The sequence below is a fragment of the Pseudochaenichthys georgianus genome, unplaced genomic scaffold, assembly GCF_902827115.2.
Source record: "Pseudochaenichthys georgianus unplaced genomic scaffold, fPseGeo1.2 scaffold_704_arrow_ctg1, whole genome shotgun sequence".
NCBI classification, from domain to species: Eukaryota; Metazoa; Chordata; class Actinopteri; order Perciformes; family Channichthyidae; genus Pseudochaenichthys; species Pseudochaenichthys georgianus.
Window position 1 is genome coordinate 323 of NW_027263258.1, and position 22,421 is coordinate 22,743.

At 41.3% G+C, this 22,421-nt stretch overlaps 2 protein-coding genes across 2 annotated transcripts in view; both read left to right on the forward strand.

The window, feature by feature from the left end:
* Positions 1–337: 337 nt before the first annotated feature.
* Positions 338–11,844, forward strand: LOC117443908 (HEAT repeat-containing protein 5A-like; the record flags this gene model as incomplete). Its single annotated transcript, XM_034079721.2, has 9 exons — positions 338–512; positions 2,068–2,169; positions 2,263–2,346; positions 2,471–2,647; positions 4,623–4,765; positions 5,644–5,751; positions 7,122–7,224; positions 7,570–7,723; positions 8,756–11,844. Coding segments are annotated over 9 exons (1,194 nt in total), but the record flags the coding sequence as incomplete, so codon positions are not given.
* A 717-nt stretch (positions 11,845–12,561) lies between these two features.
* The window catches only part of hectd1 (HECT domain containing 1), a 58,588-nt gene continuing 48,728 nt past the window's right edge, over positions 12,562–22,421 (forward strand). Inside the window, exons 1-2 of the mRNA XM_034079723.1 lie at positions 12,562–12,783; positions 20,373–20,551. The gene's annotated coding sequence lies outside the window, so the exon portion shown is untranslated. The remainder of the gene's footprint in view (positions 12,784–20,372; positions 20,552–22,421) is intronic.

The following is a 22,421-nucleotide window of genomic DNA, read 5'->3' on the forward strand; positions in this document are numbered from 1 at the left end:
TGCTACACACACTGCTACACACACTGCTACACACACTGCTACACACACTGCTACACACACTGCTACACACACTGCTACGCACACTGCTACACATACTGTTACACACACTGTTACACACACACTGCTACACACACTGCTACACACACTGCTACACACACTGCTACACACACTGCTACACACACACACTGCTACACACACACTGCTACACACACACTGCTACACACACACTGCTACACACACTGCTACACACACTGCTACACACACTGCTACACACACACAAATAAAACCCACAAACTGAATGTTGTTGTGTAAACACGTTATTGTTGTTGTTCCTCAGTGGACGACGGTGCATCGGAGAAGGAGACGCTTCCTGAGTTCGGAGAGGGGACGGGACACCGGCGGTTTGATTCCCGGGCGCTCGCTGGTGTTCGGAGCGCTGGAGCTCTGCCTCTGTGTTCTGGTCCGGAAGCTTCCACAGCTCAGCCCCAAACTGGCCGGGACCAGTCCCACTGGTGAGAGGATCACACTGTAAACATCACCACAATATGAATATCTATCTCCTGTATGTCGGCATCTTGTATCATTCCACACAGATGTTTTATTTAATTAAGTTTAGTCTGGAGAAACTACGTGATATGTCTTTTTTTAAAGTGGACCTATCAAGCTATATTTGAGTAATAGAGTGTAGGACTAAACCTATATAAGGCATATTTATCCTTTTTATTTTTCAAAATACCAAACAGATCATGCATTTTAGCCATTCCTCATTTCGCTCAATTTAACACCGTCTTTTCACGGGCTGATTCTGTGAGAACAGCACCACCTACAGGCCTGGCATACGTACTACAGCGTCTCCAGCGCTTTCCAACGGCAATGTCCGTGGCTGTCTCCTCCTGATTGGTGGAGTTAGCCCAATAGCCGTAGCGCCACTTCTGTGACGTCATAGAAGTGTTCAAATCTGGATCAGATCCGTTGCAGCCCCTTTTTAAGAGATTTGGGTACGGAGGAAAAGAGAGAGGGTTGTGTAAAAAATGTATAAAAGATGTACACAAGTGCATTTTGCATGATAGGTCCCCTTTAAATCTTTTTTATGCCATGTATACGTTAGCGGGAATGTAGATAAACATGGATGTGTAGGCAGTACTCTGTTTATTTAGACGTGATTAAAATAAAATAGAAAATGTTGTCACTTAAATAGTTAATAACCCTGATTATCTTGTTGGCCTTAATCGTGCAGGATAGCGTGTATTCAGTGATTCTTTTTTTTTTAATTGTAATTGAAAACGGCACTTTTCAAAGGTCATGGACAGTTTTTTGATATCTGAAAAGGTGTGTTAAATGAAATGCAGTCTAATGTTACAATGAGAAGATTTTCAACACAGAGCCCCCCCCCCACTTCATGAATCCCAATGTAACCCTTGATGACAGCTTCAAGATACCCCGTTACACCTGAGGGGCTCCTCAAAACTATTTGAATCTGTCTGGGGCTCTATGATAGCCTACACAGCTGAACTTAAGACACTACATTAAGGAGAAAGAGGGGGAACTACGAATGTATGTTTTTTTTTTCTCGTTTTTTTCTTGTGTCTCTTTTTATATGAATTTTTTATTTATTTATTTGTATTTATTTGTTCTGTCTTTGTATACATGTATGTATGTAGGTAGGTACGTGTATGTGCATGTGTACATGTGGGTATACATATGAGTATATGGGTACAAGTATTACTGTTACTATTCTTTATTCCCTTATCTATACATTTTCTTTTAATATTATCTTCTATATTACTTTACCTTGACCTATACAGGTATCTATCTTATTTATTTAGTTAGTTATTTATTTTACTAGCTAGGACCGGGAGGGAGGGAAAGGGGAAAAATTAATAAAAATATTGACTGTATAAATGTAAACTCATTGTGCCTGACTCAATAAAAAAAAAAAAAAGATACCCCGTTATAAGAAAGACACACAGCTGGTAATGTGATCAGAACAACACTGACCACTTTAAAAGTTGTGTTGTCTTTGGATGCTGTTAAGAAGTGTGTGTGTGTGTGTGTGTGTGTGTTCAGGTCCCAGAGGTTCAGTGTGGAGTTTGACTGACACCGACTGTCAGCTGGTGGCCTCCGCTCTGTGTGTCCTCTCCGAGCTGCCGTCCATCTGCTCCCCTGAAGGTCAGATGCTAATGCTAATGCTAACATGTTTCCCTGGTGTGTTTTTGTTGTCTCACTGACTCTTGACCCGATGCTTGTGTCTTCGTCCTGCAGGCAGCGTGTCCATCCTCCCCTCCGTCCTCTACCTGCTGCTGGGAGTCCTCAGAGAGCTGGTGCACCTGCCCAGCAGCCAGCCTGGTAACACACACACACACACACACACACACACACACACACACACACACACACACACACGTCTGCTTACTAAATAAATCAGCAATTTGACTCTCGATGTTGACTATTGTCTTTTTCATTCTCCCAGGTGCCCCGGCGGCGGGCTCAGTGGGGGGGTCAGCCCTGGGCTCGGTGGTGCAGGCGGCTCTTCAGGCTCTGAAGGCCGTGGTGACGTCTCCGATGAGCCGACAGGAGAAGAGCCAAGGAGCCTGGAGTCTGCTGCTGAGGTCCGCTCTGAACACGCTGCTGGGACTCTGGGACGCCGGTACAACACACACTTTAACGACGGAAAGAAAGTGAAACAGAAAGGCATTTCTCATAATGATAGGATAGTTAGTCGAACGATGAGTCATTCCAGTTTAACAAGCTTCATTGTCAGATCACATTCCCATCGCCTTCAATTTCTACTGACGAGAATCTCAAGAGCGGTGACTGTGAGCTCCACATTGATTCTACTCCTTCCGGTCTCTTCGACAAAAAGCAAAGCAATTTCTCCGTAGGGTTTAGGAAAATAGCTGGAAATCAGGTCTGTGGTTGAGACACATTTAAGAGACGGATCACGTTTTGTTCAGTCGGATAATCTCCACATGTCTACCCCAGGGTTTCCGCTAGAATTTTTTCTCGCCGGTCAAATGTCCGGACAGAATTTATTTTACAGGACAAATTTGAAACTTACCGGTCATGTTTCAATAATGATAATAATAATAATAATTGTGTAGCAGAGTTTCCGTTAGCAGGTAATTAACGGACTATGACCGGATATGCTGATGTTTAAAACTCAGTTAATGGGAGTCATTTTTATATTGCTTCAGTTTATAATCGTAACAGATCGAAAAATTCAGATTCATTTTCAATAAATTATTCCACAAACAACAAACAACATAATTATTACATTCAAACAAACTACTTGTAGTAGATAACGTACATTATTCAGAAGTGTACATCAACTTTGAATAATAACACGGGAGAAACGGATCCTCTCTCTCTCTCTCTCTCTCTCTCCCCTCTCTCTCTCTCTCTCCCCTCTCCCCTCTCTCCCTCTCTCTCCCTCTCTCTCTCTCCCTCTCTCTCTCTCTCCCTCTCTCTCTCTCTCTCTCTCTCTCCCTCTCTCCCTCTCCCTCTCTCTCTCCCTCTCTCTCTCTCTCCTGACAGCCCGTCAGTTTCTCATGCAGCTCCTGCAGCTCGCTAAACAGAGGGCGGGGCTTCAGGTGATCATGCAGAGCTGCGTGTCTCGGTCAGACTCAGCAGCTGATCTGATCTCTCTCTCTCTCCGGTTACACTTCACTCGCGTTCATGTCCATATGGATCAGATCCAGCTCTCCTGATCGGCCTTTATAGAGAGCACCGATCAAACTATTAAGAGTGAATATCGGCCGATAATGACCGGCGGCCGATCGATCGGAGCCTCCCTAATTATTACCAGACATTTTGACCGTCAGGTTTTGAATTTACCGGTTTTTTATAAATTTTACCAGCTAAAAACCGTTAATTACCGGCTAACGGAAACCCTGGTCTACCCTACTTTTCTAATTTTCTAATCATAAATCTAGTCGCCAGAAGCAAAATGATAACGTTGTGCTATAAAGGAGCTACAGGCGAGTCCAGCAGCACGACTTCAACGTCACGCCGACTTCAGATCCAGATTCAAACATGCAGATTCTAGATGGAACGAGTTGAAGCGTTTGTTTGAACAGTTTGCAGGAGGCAGGGACTTGCTTTCAAGCAGCACAGAAACTAACTTAGAGGAGTGTTCACGTGTTCGGCGTCATGACGTTCAACGGCCTCCACGACTTCTGTAGTCCTTTTCAGCCGCTTGGTAACAACCATCGTTTCTCAGACACGTCCACTCTTCAGAAATCACCAGTGGGGTCGCTGCTGATGGTTTAATGTCGTAGAACAAAACGTGATCCGTCTCTTCAATGCGTCTCAACCTCAGACCTGATTCCAGATATTCTCCTAAACCCTACGGAGAGATCCCATTGGCTCTGAGACGAGGGAACAGGAAGTGGAGAAATGCTGACTCACTTCCAGGTTTTAGGACGCGTCCCTGCACCGCTCTATTGACAGCATCTATACCCAAAGGTATAACGACAAGCGGTGTATCGCTGACAATAGGGAATAAAGAAATGGACTCCCGTTAAAACTGCACACAATGTATTGGGACTTCACTGAAGAACAGAGAGACACACATTTGAAAATACTGTATAAAGAACATATTGTAAACGTGTGCATGTCCTCAGGAGACTCAGTGGATCAGGTCAGTCTGCTCACAGCTCTCACCGTCTTCCTGCTCTCTGCGGCTCCTGACGTCTGCACCGCCGAGACGCTGCAGAAACTCTGTGTGCAGCGCTTCAGCAGCAGCATGGAGGCCAAAGACCCGCAGGTCAGCACCACACAGAGAGAGGGAGAGGGGGGGGGGGGTGCTGGATGTGTATTTTGTAAATTGTGTAATTTCTACTTCTATTTATTTAAAATATTCTTTATGCATGCTTCCTAATTATATTAAGCTGTCTTTGTCTCTTGACTTGCTGTACCAATGTACGTTTCCCCTCTGGGGCGAATGAAGGTATTCTGATTCAGAACACAACGTTTACATTAGTTTAGTCAATTTATGTGTCAGAAACAAAAAATATAACAATAATATATATATATTCTCTTTTTTTCTTTTTTTCACTCAGATTAATAATTATAACAAAGTACCAACAAAAAATAATAATAACAAACAAAATAAAAAAAATAAAAATAATGTTCAGATAGTCTCTGTTCATGTTCAACAGGGGCAAGAAGAAGCTTAAACAAACTTTTCTGGTCCTACCCCCTCTAACATATATTTTTCTTATAAAACATTAGGTCATCGTCATCAGCGACATGTTTGTCTTGTTAATCTTGATTAGACTCCTAAATAATACTTTCATTTTAGATCGACTTGTACAATATTTCAGTGCATCGTTACAGTTATTCCACAGACTAACACCTTTTGATGAGATGCAATGAAGTTTGGCATTTGTTCGTACGGGTGGTTTTTTGAAAACTTCAACTTGTATTGAGAGCAAAGCTTCCCAATGTGTGTTATTTTTGAATGACCTTTTAATGTCCTTGAAAATCCATTCACCCAATAACGGAGTTCTCACCAGGGAACCTATAAATCAAATCATTGCAAGTTTGAGCTCCAGGAGAAATATCGGTTTGGGATTTGAGGACGGAGGTGGAGAGAAGTCAGGTGTATGTGGCGGATAATATAAACGTCTCTTTCTCCTGCAGGTTGTGAGTCGGTGCTATCAGCTGCTAACCTCCGTGTTTCAGGCTCAGCCCGCCGTGGCCGTGCCGTACATCCAGGCCCTCGGACCACAGCTGGTTCGATTCCTGCAGGTACGGAGTCCTTAAAAAATACAAAATGTTCTTATTTTTTTTAACATTTATTAGAACAACTGTAGCTTGTCTTCAATAAGTATATGAATGGTCCAGAGAGGTTGTGTTCTACAGTCTGCCTGAATGTAGTCATGGCGTAGGTGTGTCGTGTGATTCTGTAGTTTATTGATGGCATCCCGTTGGGTTTGACGTCGTCTGAACAGGACGTCGCGCGCTCACTGCTCGATAGCGCGAAGGTCCGTTTACGCCGGTTGCTAAGCAACATCATTATGGGGAAATGCAAGTCTGCGTCCAAATGGTTGGAAGATAAGGAGGAAGGACACTCAGTACTGTATATAGTCAATGTGAGGTGAAGTGTGTCGCCAAGGTAACCGGTTAGAACTCGAAGTGGCGATGAGGTCTTAACATGTATGGAAAAAGTCTTAAAAGGTCTTGCTTGTGACTTCCTGCAGATACCCTGGATATACAAATATATATATAATACAATCAAAAAGTACAATACATAATAGTTATTATCAACAAAGCATAAGAAATATAAAAAATATAGTCCAATTAGAGGCTTACAATATTTTCATAGGGCGGTGAGGTTTAAGCCAATTTATAGTAATCATTTTAAGGGATATTAATACCAGAGCTCGAAGCATATACATCTGGTCTTTTCCAATTCCCTTTGAAGGGGTTTTTCTTATTTCAGGAAGGAACGTTTCCAATGCGTCTACAGCAGGGGGGTCAAACTGAAACACACAGTGCGCCAACATTAAAACATGGGTGCTAGTGGAGGGCCGGGCTGGTTCAATGTTTATTGCAGAACGTATTGAAATGAACTTGTTGCACATATTAAACCTGGAACTAACAAAGCTTAAACTATTGCCTATAAAAACAACATTAAATAATCAGCTGCATTCATTTCTCATGGCTCTATCTGCAGCTTCTCCAGAGTCACTTCTCATGAGTACATTTCCCCACAGGCCAACAACAGCTTCAACAAAACTATTCCCTCAGAGAGAAACCAAACATGCCCTGTTGTCGTGAGAGAGAGGAAGTGCAGAAGGAAGCATCCATTGAACTCAGGTTGCTGCTCTGAGATGCTAGCTCAGATACTTGGCGTCTCATCAGGGTGCAAGTCATCAATGTTTGGGCTCAGGCTCTGAGTGGAGGAGACCCTCAGGATGGAGGGAAGGTGTGTGTGCAATATACCGGCGGGCCAGATCTAATAGGAATTAGAAATTATCCTGCGGGCCGAAATTAAATCCACCACGGCCCTGATTTGGCCCCCGGGCCTCGAGTTTGACACATGTGCTCTAAACGTTTGGTCAGACCGTTTTGAACACATATTCATATCGTGATTGTACGATGTGTTTTCTCCTCAGAAGGTGGAGAGGAGTCGTCCTCAGAGTCAGGAGGAGCTGCAGGGGGTCCTGGAGGGAGTCCGAGCCATGGAGACCCTGATCCAGACGGCAGAGGAGACGCAGCGTGAGTGCAAAACACATTCCAGATCTAAAAAGAAGTTACGCTACGACAAGGGATTTTAGGTTTTGGGAGGATTTCATGGACAAAACCAGTTTGCACCTGGTGTGTGTGGAGGTTTGGTAGCATGACCATGGGGGTGAGCTTAGCGCTGATATCGTTTGTTGACCGTATGATTCCGTTTTGATTTACAATATTAAATATCCTTAAAACGTCGAGTTCAGTACAGACTTCATTATTTATACGCGTCACAACAATGAGCGAAGTTTAGCGTCAGAGCGGCCGTAATCAATGGCCGCCACAACAGCTGTTTAAAAGCTGTGTTTTCTGTGTCCTTGTTTGTGTCCTCAGGTCCTCAGCTGGTGGCCGTGCTGCTGCCGCTCCTCATCTCCTTCCTCCTGGATGAGAACGCTCTGGCTTCGGCCCCCCCGGCGTCTCGCTCCCTCCACGAGGCGGCGCTCAAAGACCTCATGCGCCTCGGCCCGCTGCACTCAGCCGTGTTCAGGTAACAGATGATACACAACAACAACAACAACTCAACTATCAGGAAATAACGTCAACATGTGTCCCCTCTTTTTCATGTCTCTTCTACATCAACATGTGTCCCCTCTTCTTCATGTCTCCTCTACATCAACATGTGTCCCCTCTTCTTCATGTCTCTTCTACATCAACATGTGTCCCCTCTTCTTCATGTCTCTCCTACATCAACATGTGTCCCCTCTTCTCCATGTCTCTTCTACATCAACATGTGTCTCCTCTTCTCCATGTCTCTTCTACATCAACATGTGTCCCCTCTTCTCCATGTCTCTTCTACATCAACATGTGTCTCCTCTTCTCCATGTCTCTTCCACATCAACATGTGTCCCCTCTTCTTCATGTCTCTTCTACATCAACATGTGTCCCCTCTTCTCCATGTCTCTTCTACATCAACATGTGTCCCCTCTTCCTCATGTCTCTTCTACATCAACATGTGTCCCCTCTTCTTCATGTCTCTTCTACATCAACATGTGTCCCCTCTTCTTCATGTCTCTTCTACATCAACATGTGTCCCCTCTGTGGAAAGAGACTCTGAAAGTTTCAGGAACAAAGATTTTCTCTCTTTTTGATCCATTTCTATAAAAACCTGTCTGAAAATGAGCTGATCAGATTTTGGCCACTTTATGATGTCATCACGATGTGTTGTCTTGTGTAACCATTAGCCAATCAGCAACAAGGTAACCCCCCCCCCCCTTATCACCTGAATCTCCTCTAGAGCTCCATTGAGTTCTTTGTAACCAGATGTCTCTCAGAGGGGCGTGGGGAGGGGCTCCTTACTTTCATCTGAAGTAACAGACAGAGAATCAGCACTTTGGAAACAGGGCTGAAACAGAGGGGATTATGGGTAATGCTGCAATGATCTGTTTGGTGATTCAGCCAATCAGAGACAGGCTCTGGATATATCTGAGCCCTGGGATATATTGATGAGAAACAGTTTAATAGGAGACCTTTTTAATAAAGGACCTTTCCGGATTGATGTGATTTGTTTCCTCCCCCTCAGGTCTCTCATCGCGTCGTCTCCTCACCTGAAGTCTCGTCTGGAAGCGGCTGTGAAGGGAAACCAGGAGAGTCTGAACGCCAAAGCTAGCAGCGCTAACCCCGCCGCCAAGTTGTCCCCCAGCATCACGCTCAAAACCAACTTCCTGTGAGACCGTTCAGCCGAAAAAACAAACAAAGATGGAGGTTTTTGTTAACACAAATGCACCGTGCTGCGTTCACTGTCCCCTCCGGACAAGCAGCACTCTTGTTGCCTGAGAATCTGAAGGGTAAGATGGAGAAGAAAGACAGATCGTTTGAAGTTCAACAATCTTTATATCTCACTTCTTCCACACGATGCATGTCACGTAATCACACATCACTGTTATTGATCGTCTTATTATCAATCAGTCAATAATCGAACTGAGCAAAAATCATTTCATGTTTTTATCGCTAAGAAGATTTTAAGGAATGAGACCATTTTAAAACTGACTGAAGGAGGGACTTGAACACGTTCTCTTCGGGGTGGCGTCAGGGGAACACAGAGTGGACTCTGAATGAACTGATTTAGAGCTGACGGAAAGGATGTCAAAGATTTGGGAAAAACGCTAAATTCTGAGATAAAAGTTGGATAATTTTAACTGATTTATGAGTTTAAATAATTCAGACTTTATGAACTTCATATTGACAATAAGCTGCCTTCATCTCTGATTTAATCGTCCACATGTTTCTTTGAATGTTTTTGCAATTTTAAGATATCCAAAAACCCTCTTTGGTTTTTGAGTCTAAATAGAAACATTCTTTTGAAACTGATTGTCCAAAATTGGTTTTGAAAAAAACACTAATTTCATTCATAGATAGTCCTATAAGTTACACAATATGATCATATGTTTTAATATTAATAATGATATTCTCTATTATGTTTTGTAAAGAACAAAAATAACTGTTTGGGTGGTAAAAAAACCTAAAATAAACAAATATAGTTCAGAAAAATCAATGAAATGTGAAAGTACTCACAAAATAGACAAAGTAGTGCAATAGCATAATGTTTTACCGAAACAGATCTTTGTTCAATTGTAAACAAATTCAGTTTGCACATCCGATATCTGGGGCCTGTACTACGAAGCAGGATTTTCTCTTAGCGGCTAACTTCAGGGAAAACTCGGGGTTTCCGGTCCTACGAAGCTGGTTCTCTTTTTAGCGGGCTAGATCTCCATGGTAACTTATGCTGAACGGCTAGCTTGCTCCGGAGCAGGTTAGATTCCAGGCTAAGAGCTCAACTCAGTGAAAGCACCGCCTGCTGACCAATCAGAGCTCAGTGTGCGGAGTTTAAAGCGATCAAGTCATATCACAGGAGAAAGGAAATACAGAAAAGCTGCCGTCGCAGGAAAGACGGCCGGCAGAAATCACCGACTGTGTGAACGTGAACATTAATAGAATATCACCTCCATCTTCAGAGCAATCTGACGATTATTACATTAGCGTTAAGAAAGCTTACTTAAATATCGGCCACAACATAAGTAACCGGATCAGAGTACATTAAGTACAGTCCGCGGCATATCACTTCATAATGTATCATATATCTCCTGATCTGAGTCAGCTGAGCCGTATCTGGCCGTGCAACACTCAGCGTCACACACTGGATGCAGAAGTATTATTTTAAGCAACACATTAAGTTGAGGAAACACTCGAGACAAATGTAATGAAAGTCAGATCGTGTGTTAGACGGGCAGTGATATCATAAACCTGTTAATGTACGCATTCAAACACGTGTTCTGTTCCAGCTGTATTCACCTTGCAGGTGCAGCTCTGAGGCTTTGATCCTGATCAAGTGTTTAAGTCATGGATGTTTAAAGTTTAACTTCTTCATGTGTCTAGTATTAGAGTTCACTTTTCATTCAGGAAGTATGACGCTGCGCTGTCAGTACGCTTCTCCATGTTTGTGATTGGTCGAATGCTCCAGATACCACCCCTTTCATGTGAACACGCACCTAACTAGATAGGATACGTCTGGCTTGAGCGATCCACTTGATAACCCGCGTCGTAGTACAGCTTAGCGACAGCGCGTATGTTTTGGATTAGGCCAACCGGCTAACTCAAACATATCCAGGTTCGGTTGAACCGGCTTCGTAGTACAGGCCTCTGCTTCAGTGTTGTCATACAATTTCATTTTTTATATATTTTATTCAACATGTAACATGACTTTACAAGATATACCATGGTGTCATACAGACCACCAGATGGCAGCAGGACATTATAAGATTTCCCCAAAACATCAAATTCTCAGAGTTTTGACTTTTCTCAACAACACAATCTACCATAAAGGATGCATGTTAAGTAGAGGCAGTGAGTTGGACCAATCACAGGAGAGCATCATAAAGAAACTCGATGCCTTTGCCGATAAATAAAGAAGGGAAAATGAAACTAACACTGTGCTTTTTGATGAGGTCTGGACGTAAAAGGGAGCATTCATTTTGAAATGACTGTCATCTCTCGAAGCAATCTGAAGTTAGCGGTAGATAAAGCTGCTTTTCTGCATCACAACAAATCGAGGTCTTCCTTTCACCCTGGCGTGAATGAATGAATGTCAAGAACAGAGAAGAGCTCAAAGATATGAAAAGGATTTTTATTTGTATTAGTCAAATGTTAATATGTAAGGTTTAATGTCGACAAATCACATGAAAACACAAACTGAAGATTGTTATGAATCATACGGTGGCCTGTAAGGGACTTTTTAGTCGTTAGCACTTTAGATAAAAAGACACTATCGTGTTTTATCAGTTTGAAGAATGTACGTTTGTTTGGTTTTAAAATACTTGTATTGTCTGAATGTCAACATTCATATCAGTGAAGAGAATAAAGACATTTCTAACATGATGTCCTGCATAATAAAACACTAAATCATTACCTGCAATAAGTAAAATAACCAGGTGAGCTTCTGTCTTCCTCTGTGCTTCACACACATGCTCACACCAGCAGTATTAGTGTGTTTAAATGTGTGTGTGCTCACCTGGCCGACTGCTCTGTGAACTGTCCAGCTGTTGCCTGAATGACTGAGTTAACATGATGTTTTCTAACGACACAAGTGAATAAAAACATGTTTTTTTCTTCTAATTCACAGTCAAGTTTTCTTTATTTGTCCTCAGTTTGTTAAGTGAACAAACACTGGTGATGAGTGATGAGGTACATATTTATTAGTCGCCTCTGAAACTCATATTTTGCAATACAGCAATTGTTAAGTAAATACATATAGCTATAATACCACACAGCATCATAAAACATTTTAAAATATATATTTTAAATTAAATGTAGGATATTAATACAAAATATATATTCAACAGTTGTTGTTTTTTGTAATTATTATAATTATTTTGAAACGCAGCGCCCCCTTACGTCTGCTGCGTCGCCACAACATGCTAACTTCAGGGACTGTCGTAAACCCAAGAATAAACAAGATGAAGCGTGATTAAGTGATTTCATTTTTTACATTTACATTATACTACTCCTAAATGTGTTTCATACTCTAACTGTTGTTACCTTCCCCCATTCCAACATAGTAACTAAGAGAGTAAACCTTGTATTTAACCTTTTTTAAATACAATTCAAACTTAATTTCAGAATCAGGTTTAATACTATGTAGGTTTTAACCATGCAAGGAATGTAATAATATTATTTAAATAAACAGGAAATACAAGTATGGTCTTTGTATGCTATGCACCATTTACACCAAAGCAAATTGCTCGTATGTGTAAACCTACTTGGGAAAAAAACGATTCTGATAATTAACGTTTTGGGTGTGTTGTATTTCCGAGCTGACGAGCAGCTCCTGAACGCGGCAGCAGCAGTCGGCTCGGCTCTCCATTTCGGTCTCCTGTGTTTATCGACTCTCCGTCACTCTGACCTTTTTTTTTATACCGGTTCTGAAGATATGGGAACGCCTTGATTAAAACTCTGAATCGGCGAAACACACGGCTATTCACCCATCATTTGGACCTAGGAGATCCTAAGACATAAACCGCTACTGCACGTCTCAGAGCCGAGAAGAAAAACACGGTGAGTGGCTCATCATCCCGCAGGTGAATCCGACCAAGAGCCGGGTTGGCTCGTATTGTTTGTCCGAGGATGAGCTGCGGCCTCTCGGCTCTCCCGGAACTCGAGCCCCGCGGCTTGTGTTTCGAGTCGAAGGCCGCGTAAACATTTAGCTCAAAAAAGGAAAATACCGCTTTAAAAGACACACGGCGTGGTAACAGGTTATGTAATTCTTGATGTGGCAGGTTTTCCTTTTGTTATAATTACGGGTTTATTAAAAAAAAAAACGAAAAATATGCTGGTACTCCAGTTAGCGTTTAGCTTAGCTAGCGTGGTGTTAGCATGCTAACTGTAGCCGGGTTTCGTTACTTCTAACACAATTATATACATGATAAATAACCAACAAGTAATGTCGTCCATCACTGCTGGATTCGTGGCTATAAATGTATGGCATTTTCTGTGAGTTACAGTTTGTTTTAGAGGCCTGACAACATCGCAGTTGTTAATTAGCACAGGGAAGCTAACGGCTAGCTTTATTCTCAGTAACTGTAATACCCTGACTGTATATCCGACTGTAAATCTGCCACTAACACATCAATATCCTCTTATGTAGCTTTGTGTTTGATTACATAATTTGGCTTCCTGTGTCCCAGACAGATGATGAAACCTAGGGTTACTGTTGCTATCTTTGTTAGAAATGCACCATGTAATTTCCCCTGTTTTTACTCTCCTGTTGTGGCCGAGTTGCTGACATTGTGCAAGTTTGAAGTCACAAACAAAGGAGGTTTGTTCAAGAAGGGCAGAGGAGAATGGAAACATAAAGATTGATACTTTATTTATCCCAAGTAGGAAACATATCTTGTCACAGCAGCATGTTGACAGTCTTATCTACAAGAATAACAAAATTCCTGAACATTGAATACAAATTAAAATATGTACTTATTCGCAGTTAAAAAATACTTATATTCAGAGGATTATCCAAATATGACAAACTATACAGAATAAATAATACTCTAAAGTCACAACTATCAGAAGAGACCAGTGTTTTAGTTTTTATTCAGTCATGGAAGAAGTACTTTGTAAAAAACAAACAATATATCTCCATATTGTGAAGCAGAAAACAGCATTCTCTGCTTTAATTGCATTTAAAACTACCCCGATAATTAATTATCTATGTAGTTTCTGTAGCAGATAGTATTCATAAAATGTGTTTGAAAGAGGCATACATTTTACATACCAGTTAAATTCCCAACCTGCTAAGCCAGAGACCCTTAAGACTTATAACTACCTCTAAACATTGGTTAAATAGCTAAGATGCAATCAATAGGGACATAACAAAAGGATTTGAGAGTAGAGGACCTCGCGTTCAGAGTATTCAAGCTTTCAAATAATGTTGTAACACATATTCCCTTCAGTTATCTTTGAAAACACATACAGAAAAACAACATTTCTGTACTTTAAATAACCGTCTTGTACACGCAGACCTCTGCAAACCACTCTTAAAAAGGTCGTACAAATAAGTGTACTTCTTTTATACATGCTTTTTTTTTTAAGAGTCTTATGGGAAAGTGAATTGTGTAAGCAGCCTGTGGTTGAGCTTTTTAGATCCACCCCTCTGCTGTTCTGGATGTTTCTATCATATCTCACTATCTTCATGGCCAGATGGAGTACAATTAGTTTAGATGTTAACATTTTCCTTTCTATGACTTGTTCTCCATGGATACAGAAATATAATTGACAGTGATCAGACAAAGTAAAGGAGTGAACTATCACATTTCAGGAGTTGGAAACACAGGATTTCGCACCGAAAGGCAACATATTTTAATATCTGTAAGTGTTTAAGTTATTTGTCTTTCTTACTAAACCTCAGTTTGTTTCCATTTCATTCAGATATTCTTGTCCTTGACCTAGTCTTCAGTTTTGTTTTCGGTGAATGACTGATTCATTAATCAGCCGCATATTTGACTTCAGATTCTTCATTATGGAGCTTAAAACAAAACTGACAATAACAAAAATGATTAGGCAGATTTATTGTGCGCTGATGATTGGACAAAACCAGACATTTGGAGACTTCACCTTTTGATGCTTTGAGAAATTGTCATTAGCACGTTCGCTATTTTTCTTATATTCGACAATCCCAATGACTTTAAAGCCGGTAATGCCATGTGCGAAATCAATTGTCAATTGATCTGACCCTCAGAATTAGTATTGGTGCCAAATACTGATTAATGATTTGGTTTGGCCACGATGTGACGATCCATATTAAAGCTTGTTTGTCAAGTTCTGCTTTCAGGATGACTGTATACTCAGAGGCTGTACCCGAATATTCGTTCGTTGGAGTACTATTTGGGTTTCAATTTCGTTATTCTTTTTTTTCGGTAGCCTTGCTGCACTGCGGCTGCCAACTTGAATTTATTGAAATCTCCAATATCAAAAGCTTGTGCCTCTTCGGGGGGTGCTAACACTTAAGCTTAAACTTCATCGTTTACTTTCTCCGTCTTTTATATGAAGATAGGCCTATGACATTTCTCCGTCACGTTGTTTCCATAGCAACAACAACGAAAGTATCAAACACAATGCAATATCCTTTTCAATTAGAACACACAAATTGGGTTATTTACATTAACAAATAACTATAAAACAACAATACTGTAGAATAACAAAATGAATGCCGTGAATAAACTGAAATACACGTGTTGAAGCGGTTCGCTGCTGATTACTAGTTTTGAATAAACTTTCTTAAATATTCATAACTCATATTCTCGTATTCGAATACCTGAATAATTTCGGATATACGATCAATTGTTCCCATCCCTATTTTGAGCCCAGTTTACCTTGTTTTGCTCAGTGTGGATTTGATCTGCTGATGTGATTAAATTAGTCTGTCTGAGAGACACCGTGTGTTCTGTCTAAAATAACTTTCGCAGCCTGCACACAAGGGAACGGCTCGATGAGAAAGCGTGTTTACTTTCTTGCAACCCCATTTAGATTTTGTGCAATGTTTATTTGTAGTTGCATCACATATAAATTCACTTGGTCTTAAACAGGGCTGCACGATTGAGAAAAAACAAGCAACTGCCATTATTTTCACTTATATTGCAATTACGATATGACTCAAGTATTATGACCGAAAAATATATGGTGTTATATTTTTAAGAGAAGCTGTAACAAACGAATATCTCTTAAGTGTGTAGAGAAGAATTTATAGTCCAGAATATCTCTGCGTCTCCACAACACTTCTCCTAAATGTATTTTAGCACACATTTAACCTTGAATATCGATTCGAATATCCCCCTTCTTTCGATTTCCATATCATTTGGATTCAGTGTGCAGCCCAAGTCCAGCATTTCATACAAAAAGGATTCCCACAGACCTGCATAGAGCTTCGGCTTTGAACTCTGCCTTTAACCTGCAACTCGAAAGTGCACACAGGACTCCATGAAGGGGTGAAAGCAAAACCATGTGACCGACTGAGTCCCCGGGGGCTTGAGAGGGTAGGGAGGGGTCGTGGCTCTCTCTGGACGGTCGTGATGATTAATCTGTTGATAAGAGGATCTGTCCAGAGCAGCCGGTTCGTATCCAGACTGACTGACAGGCCGGATGGCTTCAAATTAGGCTCTAATCAACTTATCCTGGACCCATCAGACTCCCAGCGTGCCATGCTGCATTGCTATGATACCAGACGGTGTGTTGTGATCGAGATGTTAAGGAAAACCTGTTTGTTTGTCAGCGGGATTAAAGAAAAACTGCCTTCTCTTGATACAATTTGGACGAAAGGTGTACCAGAACCTAATGGATCGAATTCACGGCACAGATTCACCCATTAGGCTTTTTATCACGTATGGAAAGCACTTTAACCGGTATCTGCACTCTGCACCTCCAATTACCTTTTTTATTTTATTAAAACGGGGGAAACTGCACCTCGTTATTACAAAATAATCTGTCTTCTGATGTGATGATCGTTTCTCATTTTTCAAGCCAAGTATTTAATGCTTCCAGGTACTCGGAATATAGATGTTTCTATCATTATTAATATATAACGTTATGTATTTGGGTCTTGTCGGACAACAAGGCAATGCTGCTGTCTTTAGGAATGATTATTGTTAGACGTTTGATATGAAAAGGGATTTTCCACGCTTGACATTACTATTGGTTCCTGTTTTTATTCTTGTAGCATAAGATTGGTTTAAATTGTCTACGAGGAAATGGTTGACTTGATCTCGTGTCGAAGCATTGGTACATTAGGAAATACAATAAAAAAGTGAAACGCAATTGTTTACACTGGGAACTTTCAACCAACACCTGAAGACTGCGATAATTTTATTTTGTTTAATTTCCTCAAACAGATCCGGCATTTCTCTGCTGTGACTTTAGTCAACATATACACGAATACTGATTTATTATCAATAATTGAAAAGCCTCTCCTTTTATCTAAAAAGCCAAGAATCTTCACATTCCACAAAACATTTCTCTGCATCATTTATTAAACAGAATGCATGCAGTCGTCCTCGGCTTCGTCTGGACTGAGAGCTTTTTTTTTTTTAATCCTCCTGACCCCGCAGCAACAGACAGACAATCAGTTGTGCTTAACTTGTTCCTCAATTGAGAAGATGTTTTTGCATTTCTCTCACATTCTGGCTATTAACTAACGGGTTCCTTTTTTCCAGTAAGCCTACATTTGACTCTCGGTACGTCTCTGAATGGGCACGACATGTTTTCTTTGTTGTAAATGCAGAAACGTTAACAATAGAAGTGACAGACTTCAGGACAGACGTCACACACCCTCCCCCCGACCCAAAAAAAGTGTGTGTATTGATTTTATCCTCTGACTACATTTTGATTGTACCAGGCAACGCTTACATGTCTGCAGCTGAGTTTCAAATGTCAGATTTAGCTGTTATAATGTTAAAAACAGATCAGACCTGACTGGTTTGGCTTTATGGAGCTGAGTTTCCTTCCACACTCTGTTATAACCTTCATTAAAAGCTCTTCACGCTGAATAATGTTTCCGCTTGAGCAGAGCCCCAGATTTTCATATCCAAGTGCTTAACATTTGCATATTGGCTGGTTTCAGTTGACAGTGGAAGATCTATGAACCCCCCCCCCTGCCTGTCAGACGAGATGCAGGGTGTAAGAGCTCTGAGGTTCAGATTAGCGGCAGACGGTTCCTGTAACGACAACACGCTGTTAAATTAGCTCCAGGCCCTGAGCTTCCTCTGGGACTCTTTTAGTGTAGTGCGTCTGTTGTTGCTTTTATTTATTTGATTTAAAACAATATGAAAGCAGACGGGGTCCTCCTGGGTTTAAATAAATGCTTACAGAATATATTATACATACATACAATACGTCCTTGCACACACATCTACACGTGTATCTCCGTGGATGCTCCAACAGTATGAGCATGCATGTAGGGCTAAGAAAGGCAGGGTTACATCGAGGGATGCTCCGATCGATCGGCTGCCGTGATTGGAGCAAAACACACACTAAGAGTTAGACCTAACACACTTTGCTATTTTATCTACCTCTGCAACAAGCTACACTATTTATAAATATGTTTATTCTTCACTGTCGGGTTACTCATTACTGGATCAGTGCATGAGAGAGAGGGAGAGAGACGCTTCCGTGTTATTCTCCAAAGTTAATGTAAACTTGAATAATGTACTTCATTTGAATGTAGTAATGATGATGGTTGTTGTGGAAGCGCCAGTGAACGAGCATTAACTGAGTTTTAAACATCACTTTAAATGGAAGACCCCATAGGCCCCGCCCACTCGATCGGATCGGCGCCCAAAATTGGCGATCGGAGCATCCCTAGTTACATCACACTCTCGGGGTCTTTGGGTCACTTTGTCCACGATTTACCTTTTTTAATTCTCTGTCCTGGGTCTACGATTCGTCCGGCTGCAGATGACGTTGGGTTTATCAGGTCTTGGTACAGGGTTCTGTTTAGGGATGCCAGCGATTATTCGAATATTCGCTACAGTCTCCATAATCGAATATTATTTTTAAAAATCGATTTTATTTATATATATTTTTTTTATTATTTATGTATTTTTTTTTTTTTTCTGACTTAGTTTCAACCAAAATATATATATATATATATATATATGCTAATAATAGTAATAGTATTAATAATTGTCATTGGTCACACCACCAGTTTGTTGGGGTCGGTCGAATAATCGATTATTATTCGCCAGGGCTGCCGAATAATCGATTTTGATCATGGTCAGTTTCTGGCGTGTGTTCACCCGAGACCTTTGTGTTGAATTACCCTGACCCCATCTCGTCAGATCGGCACGTGCCGGACATACATCCTGCATGAAAAGCTTAGACAGCTGCTCCGTCTTCCAGGAATTATTTGGGCTGTACTGGAAAGGGTGAAGCTCAGCAGATTCATTGATACTGTTGACATTCAAATTGTTAATCAACATTTAGATGCTGCGGCGCTGGGACAACATTACATAATAACAAACACTGTTACCGAAATCAGAGGCGGGTTTTCTTTATCAACATCTTAGATCAGTGGCAGATGGGGTCGGGAACCGAAACTCGGATCCAGGTGAGAACCGATAAGAAAATGCCGGGTTCGGTTCTGCTTAACGGTTCCTAAACACGGTAGACTCTGTATTCCACCAGGTCTGTCTGCGCCGCGGTGACCCGGTGGAATACAGAGTAAGGGCGGACTGGCCATCTGTGTGTTCTGGAGAATCACAGAACGGCCGGTCTTCGCCCTTCATTTTTTTAAGCGGCATCATGTAAGTTGCGCTGCCAGGCGACAGAGGTCTACAGTTGCCCCGCAGCGAGGCTCCCCCGCCCCCCCGTAGACGGTTCACGAGCTCAGTCACTTCATAACACCAAAGATGGATCGCGGTAAACGCTCTGAAGGGAGACTCCACTCCACTAACAAAGACAAGGCACTGAGCTATGCCTGTTAACAGCTCGCCACAGGCATAGCTCTGTTAAAATAAAGCACAGCTATTGTGCAATACATTTCTATTTTTTTTGTTGTAAAAATGTCAGTTAAAGCTTAAAAGAATAAAGATATTTTTGTTATCTAAATGTTTGACTTCTTTCTTTTACAATTTTGGAATCAAAACGCGGAATCGATAAGAACCGGAATCGATTACATTTCAGACGTTACCCATCCCTAGTGGGAGATGGACCGCAGAAATAAGAGTTGCATTAAACCTCCGCTCCTACCCTTTGCCTTTAATACCTTCCTGTACATATGATCAAAATGGACCTGTGTAATCAGATTATAGTCATCCAGGAATTATCCACTGCTGTGTAAACAAGTCTACAAGAGGCCTTCCAGAAGTGTCTCCTTCCTGCATTAATTACCCTGTGTACAAACAGAAAATACGTGGAAAGTAAATAAGGTTATCAAGTCATGTTTTCACTTTAATTTGACATTTGACATTAACTTCTTATGTTTATATGAATATCTATTCTTACTTTAAATTCTAATTTATACATTTTTTTTATTCTACCTTTTTTATTTATTTCTGAATTGAAGCAACTGTCAAACCAAGTTCCCCGGGATAACCAAAGCATCTTGATTCTCTTCCTCTGTTGCCGGGTCATTAAATGTCTCCATTGTTTTGTTTTTTCAGATAAAGAGACTACATGTCCCAGAAACCCCTGCTGTGAGAGCGAGCAACTACTTCTTCTTCTCTTGTCCGTGTTTTTCCTCTCTCCTTCCTTCCGGTTGGTTGGATGAGTCCCAAACAGCGACAAAATTGTGAGCAGTGATTGGGCGCTGAGCCGGACCGGGTAGCCAACGGGGAGCCAGGTAATAACCCGAGAGAAGGTACAATTATATAGTATAATTAAGCAAGTGATATAATGAGCATATACCACGGCCTGAAGTGAGCTATTGCTTTTATAAAACGGTTACCAAGTGTGGCAATATGAAAAAAAAATACACACTCTAATTTAAATAGTTTTTATTAGTAAATAATGATGTTCAAAATAAAATAGTCCCTCCTTTGCCTTCTGCACAAAACATAGTGCGAGGTGGTTGCTATGCAACAACACTAACAGCTAGCGAACATATTAGACAGAGAGCGTTGATCCATTATTTGGCTATTTATTTACATTTATGTGTATGTTGCCGTTTATTGTGCAGCCACTGAAAACCTGTCCAGCATCAGTAGCATGGCTTACGAGGTTACTTGGATAGGTTGAGGTTGTTCTATCTAGGCTGTTGCTTGGCATGGTGAGAATATTGCTCCACTTTCTCGGGTCCCCGAGATTCGGCTTCCAGCAGCTCTGGAGAGTATTCGCGCCTGTGGCCACTAACGCTCATCATTTCTCTGCTTTGTTTCAAGACCCGCATCAGAAAGCTTTTGAATGGTGGCACTTCTCCAGTTGGTCTACCTGCTCTTCACGGAGCTCTGCATGTCGTCGTTTAGGCACTCCTCAATCCACTCCTCCATAGTGAGACCCCCCGGAGGTCGAAGTTAATCTTAAATGTTTCCATCTTATGCTTTGTAAGTTAGTTAGTTTCGTAATGTAGACGTAATGTAACAGTTGTAACGGTTGTAGCTTTTTCTCAGACGCGGAGGGATACTACAATTCTACCCGTGATATACGCTCATTATATCACGGCTAAGAACCAATCAGATTGCTTGATTTGACTTGTCCGTTTCATAATATTATATATATATATATAATAATATTTCAAGCAGGTTCACAGAATAATTAGTTGGATTAAAACAAGGGGAACTTCACTGTCCTTTTTCAAGTAAAACACCCAAGTATTTGATGGCTGCTGGTTCCTAGAATATATACTTCTTCTTGCATTATTATTAATATATTAAAGTTATATCTTTGGGATTCGGACAGACGGTCAAGAAAAGAATGTTTTGCCTCGATGAATGATACTCATACTCGGCCTCATGACTCATGGTGTGTTGCCAGACTCCATGTTGACTGTTACCTTGGTCCCTGTCATTAAGGACAGAGCGGGCAAGGTAGGGCGCTTGGATAACTATAGGCCAAGTGCTCTGGCCAGTGTGTTATCCAACGTCCTGGAAAGAATTTTGTTGGATAGACTATGTTCTTATTTACGTACCTCAGATAACCAGTTTGGCTTCAAGGCTAAGCATGCTGCTGAGCTATGCAGCTATGCTTTGAAGGAAATGGTAGAAACATATAGAAGACTGAATTCCACTGTTCTGATTGGTTCATTGATGCTTCGAAGGCTTTTGACCGAGTTAACCGTCATAAACAGTTTTTAAAATGGAGACAAAGAGGTGTGCCTATCGGTGTAATTAGGATCCTGGCTTATTGGTATGCCGACCAGAGCATGCGGATCAAATGGGGGAAGGCAGTCTCTGCGCCATTTGGTGTTGGTAATGGAGTCCGCCGGGGGGGCTCCTCTCACCGAGCCTTTTAATATCTATATTAATGATCTATCAGATGATTAAGTGTCTGTAAAACAGGGCGTGTGATTGGTCATGTGATTGTAAACCGTCTTATGTATGCCGACGATCTGGCAATTGTTTCTCCTAGCAGTGCTGGATTTCAACAGATGCTAAATGTTTGTTCTGATTACGGAGTCATATTTGACAGGTGCTGTCTGTTTGCTGTAACACGAAGTATCTGGGACACATCATCACAGGTGAAATGGCTGATGATGATGACATGTATAGACAGCG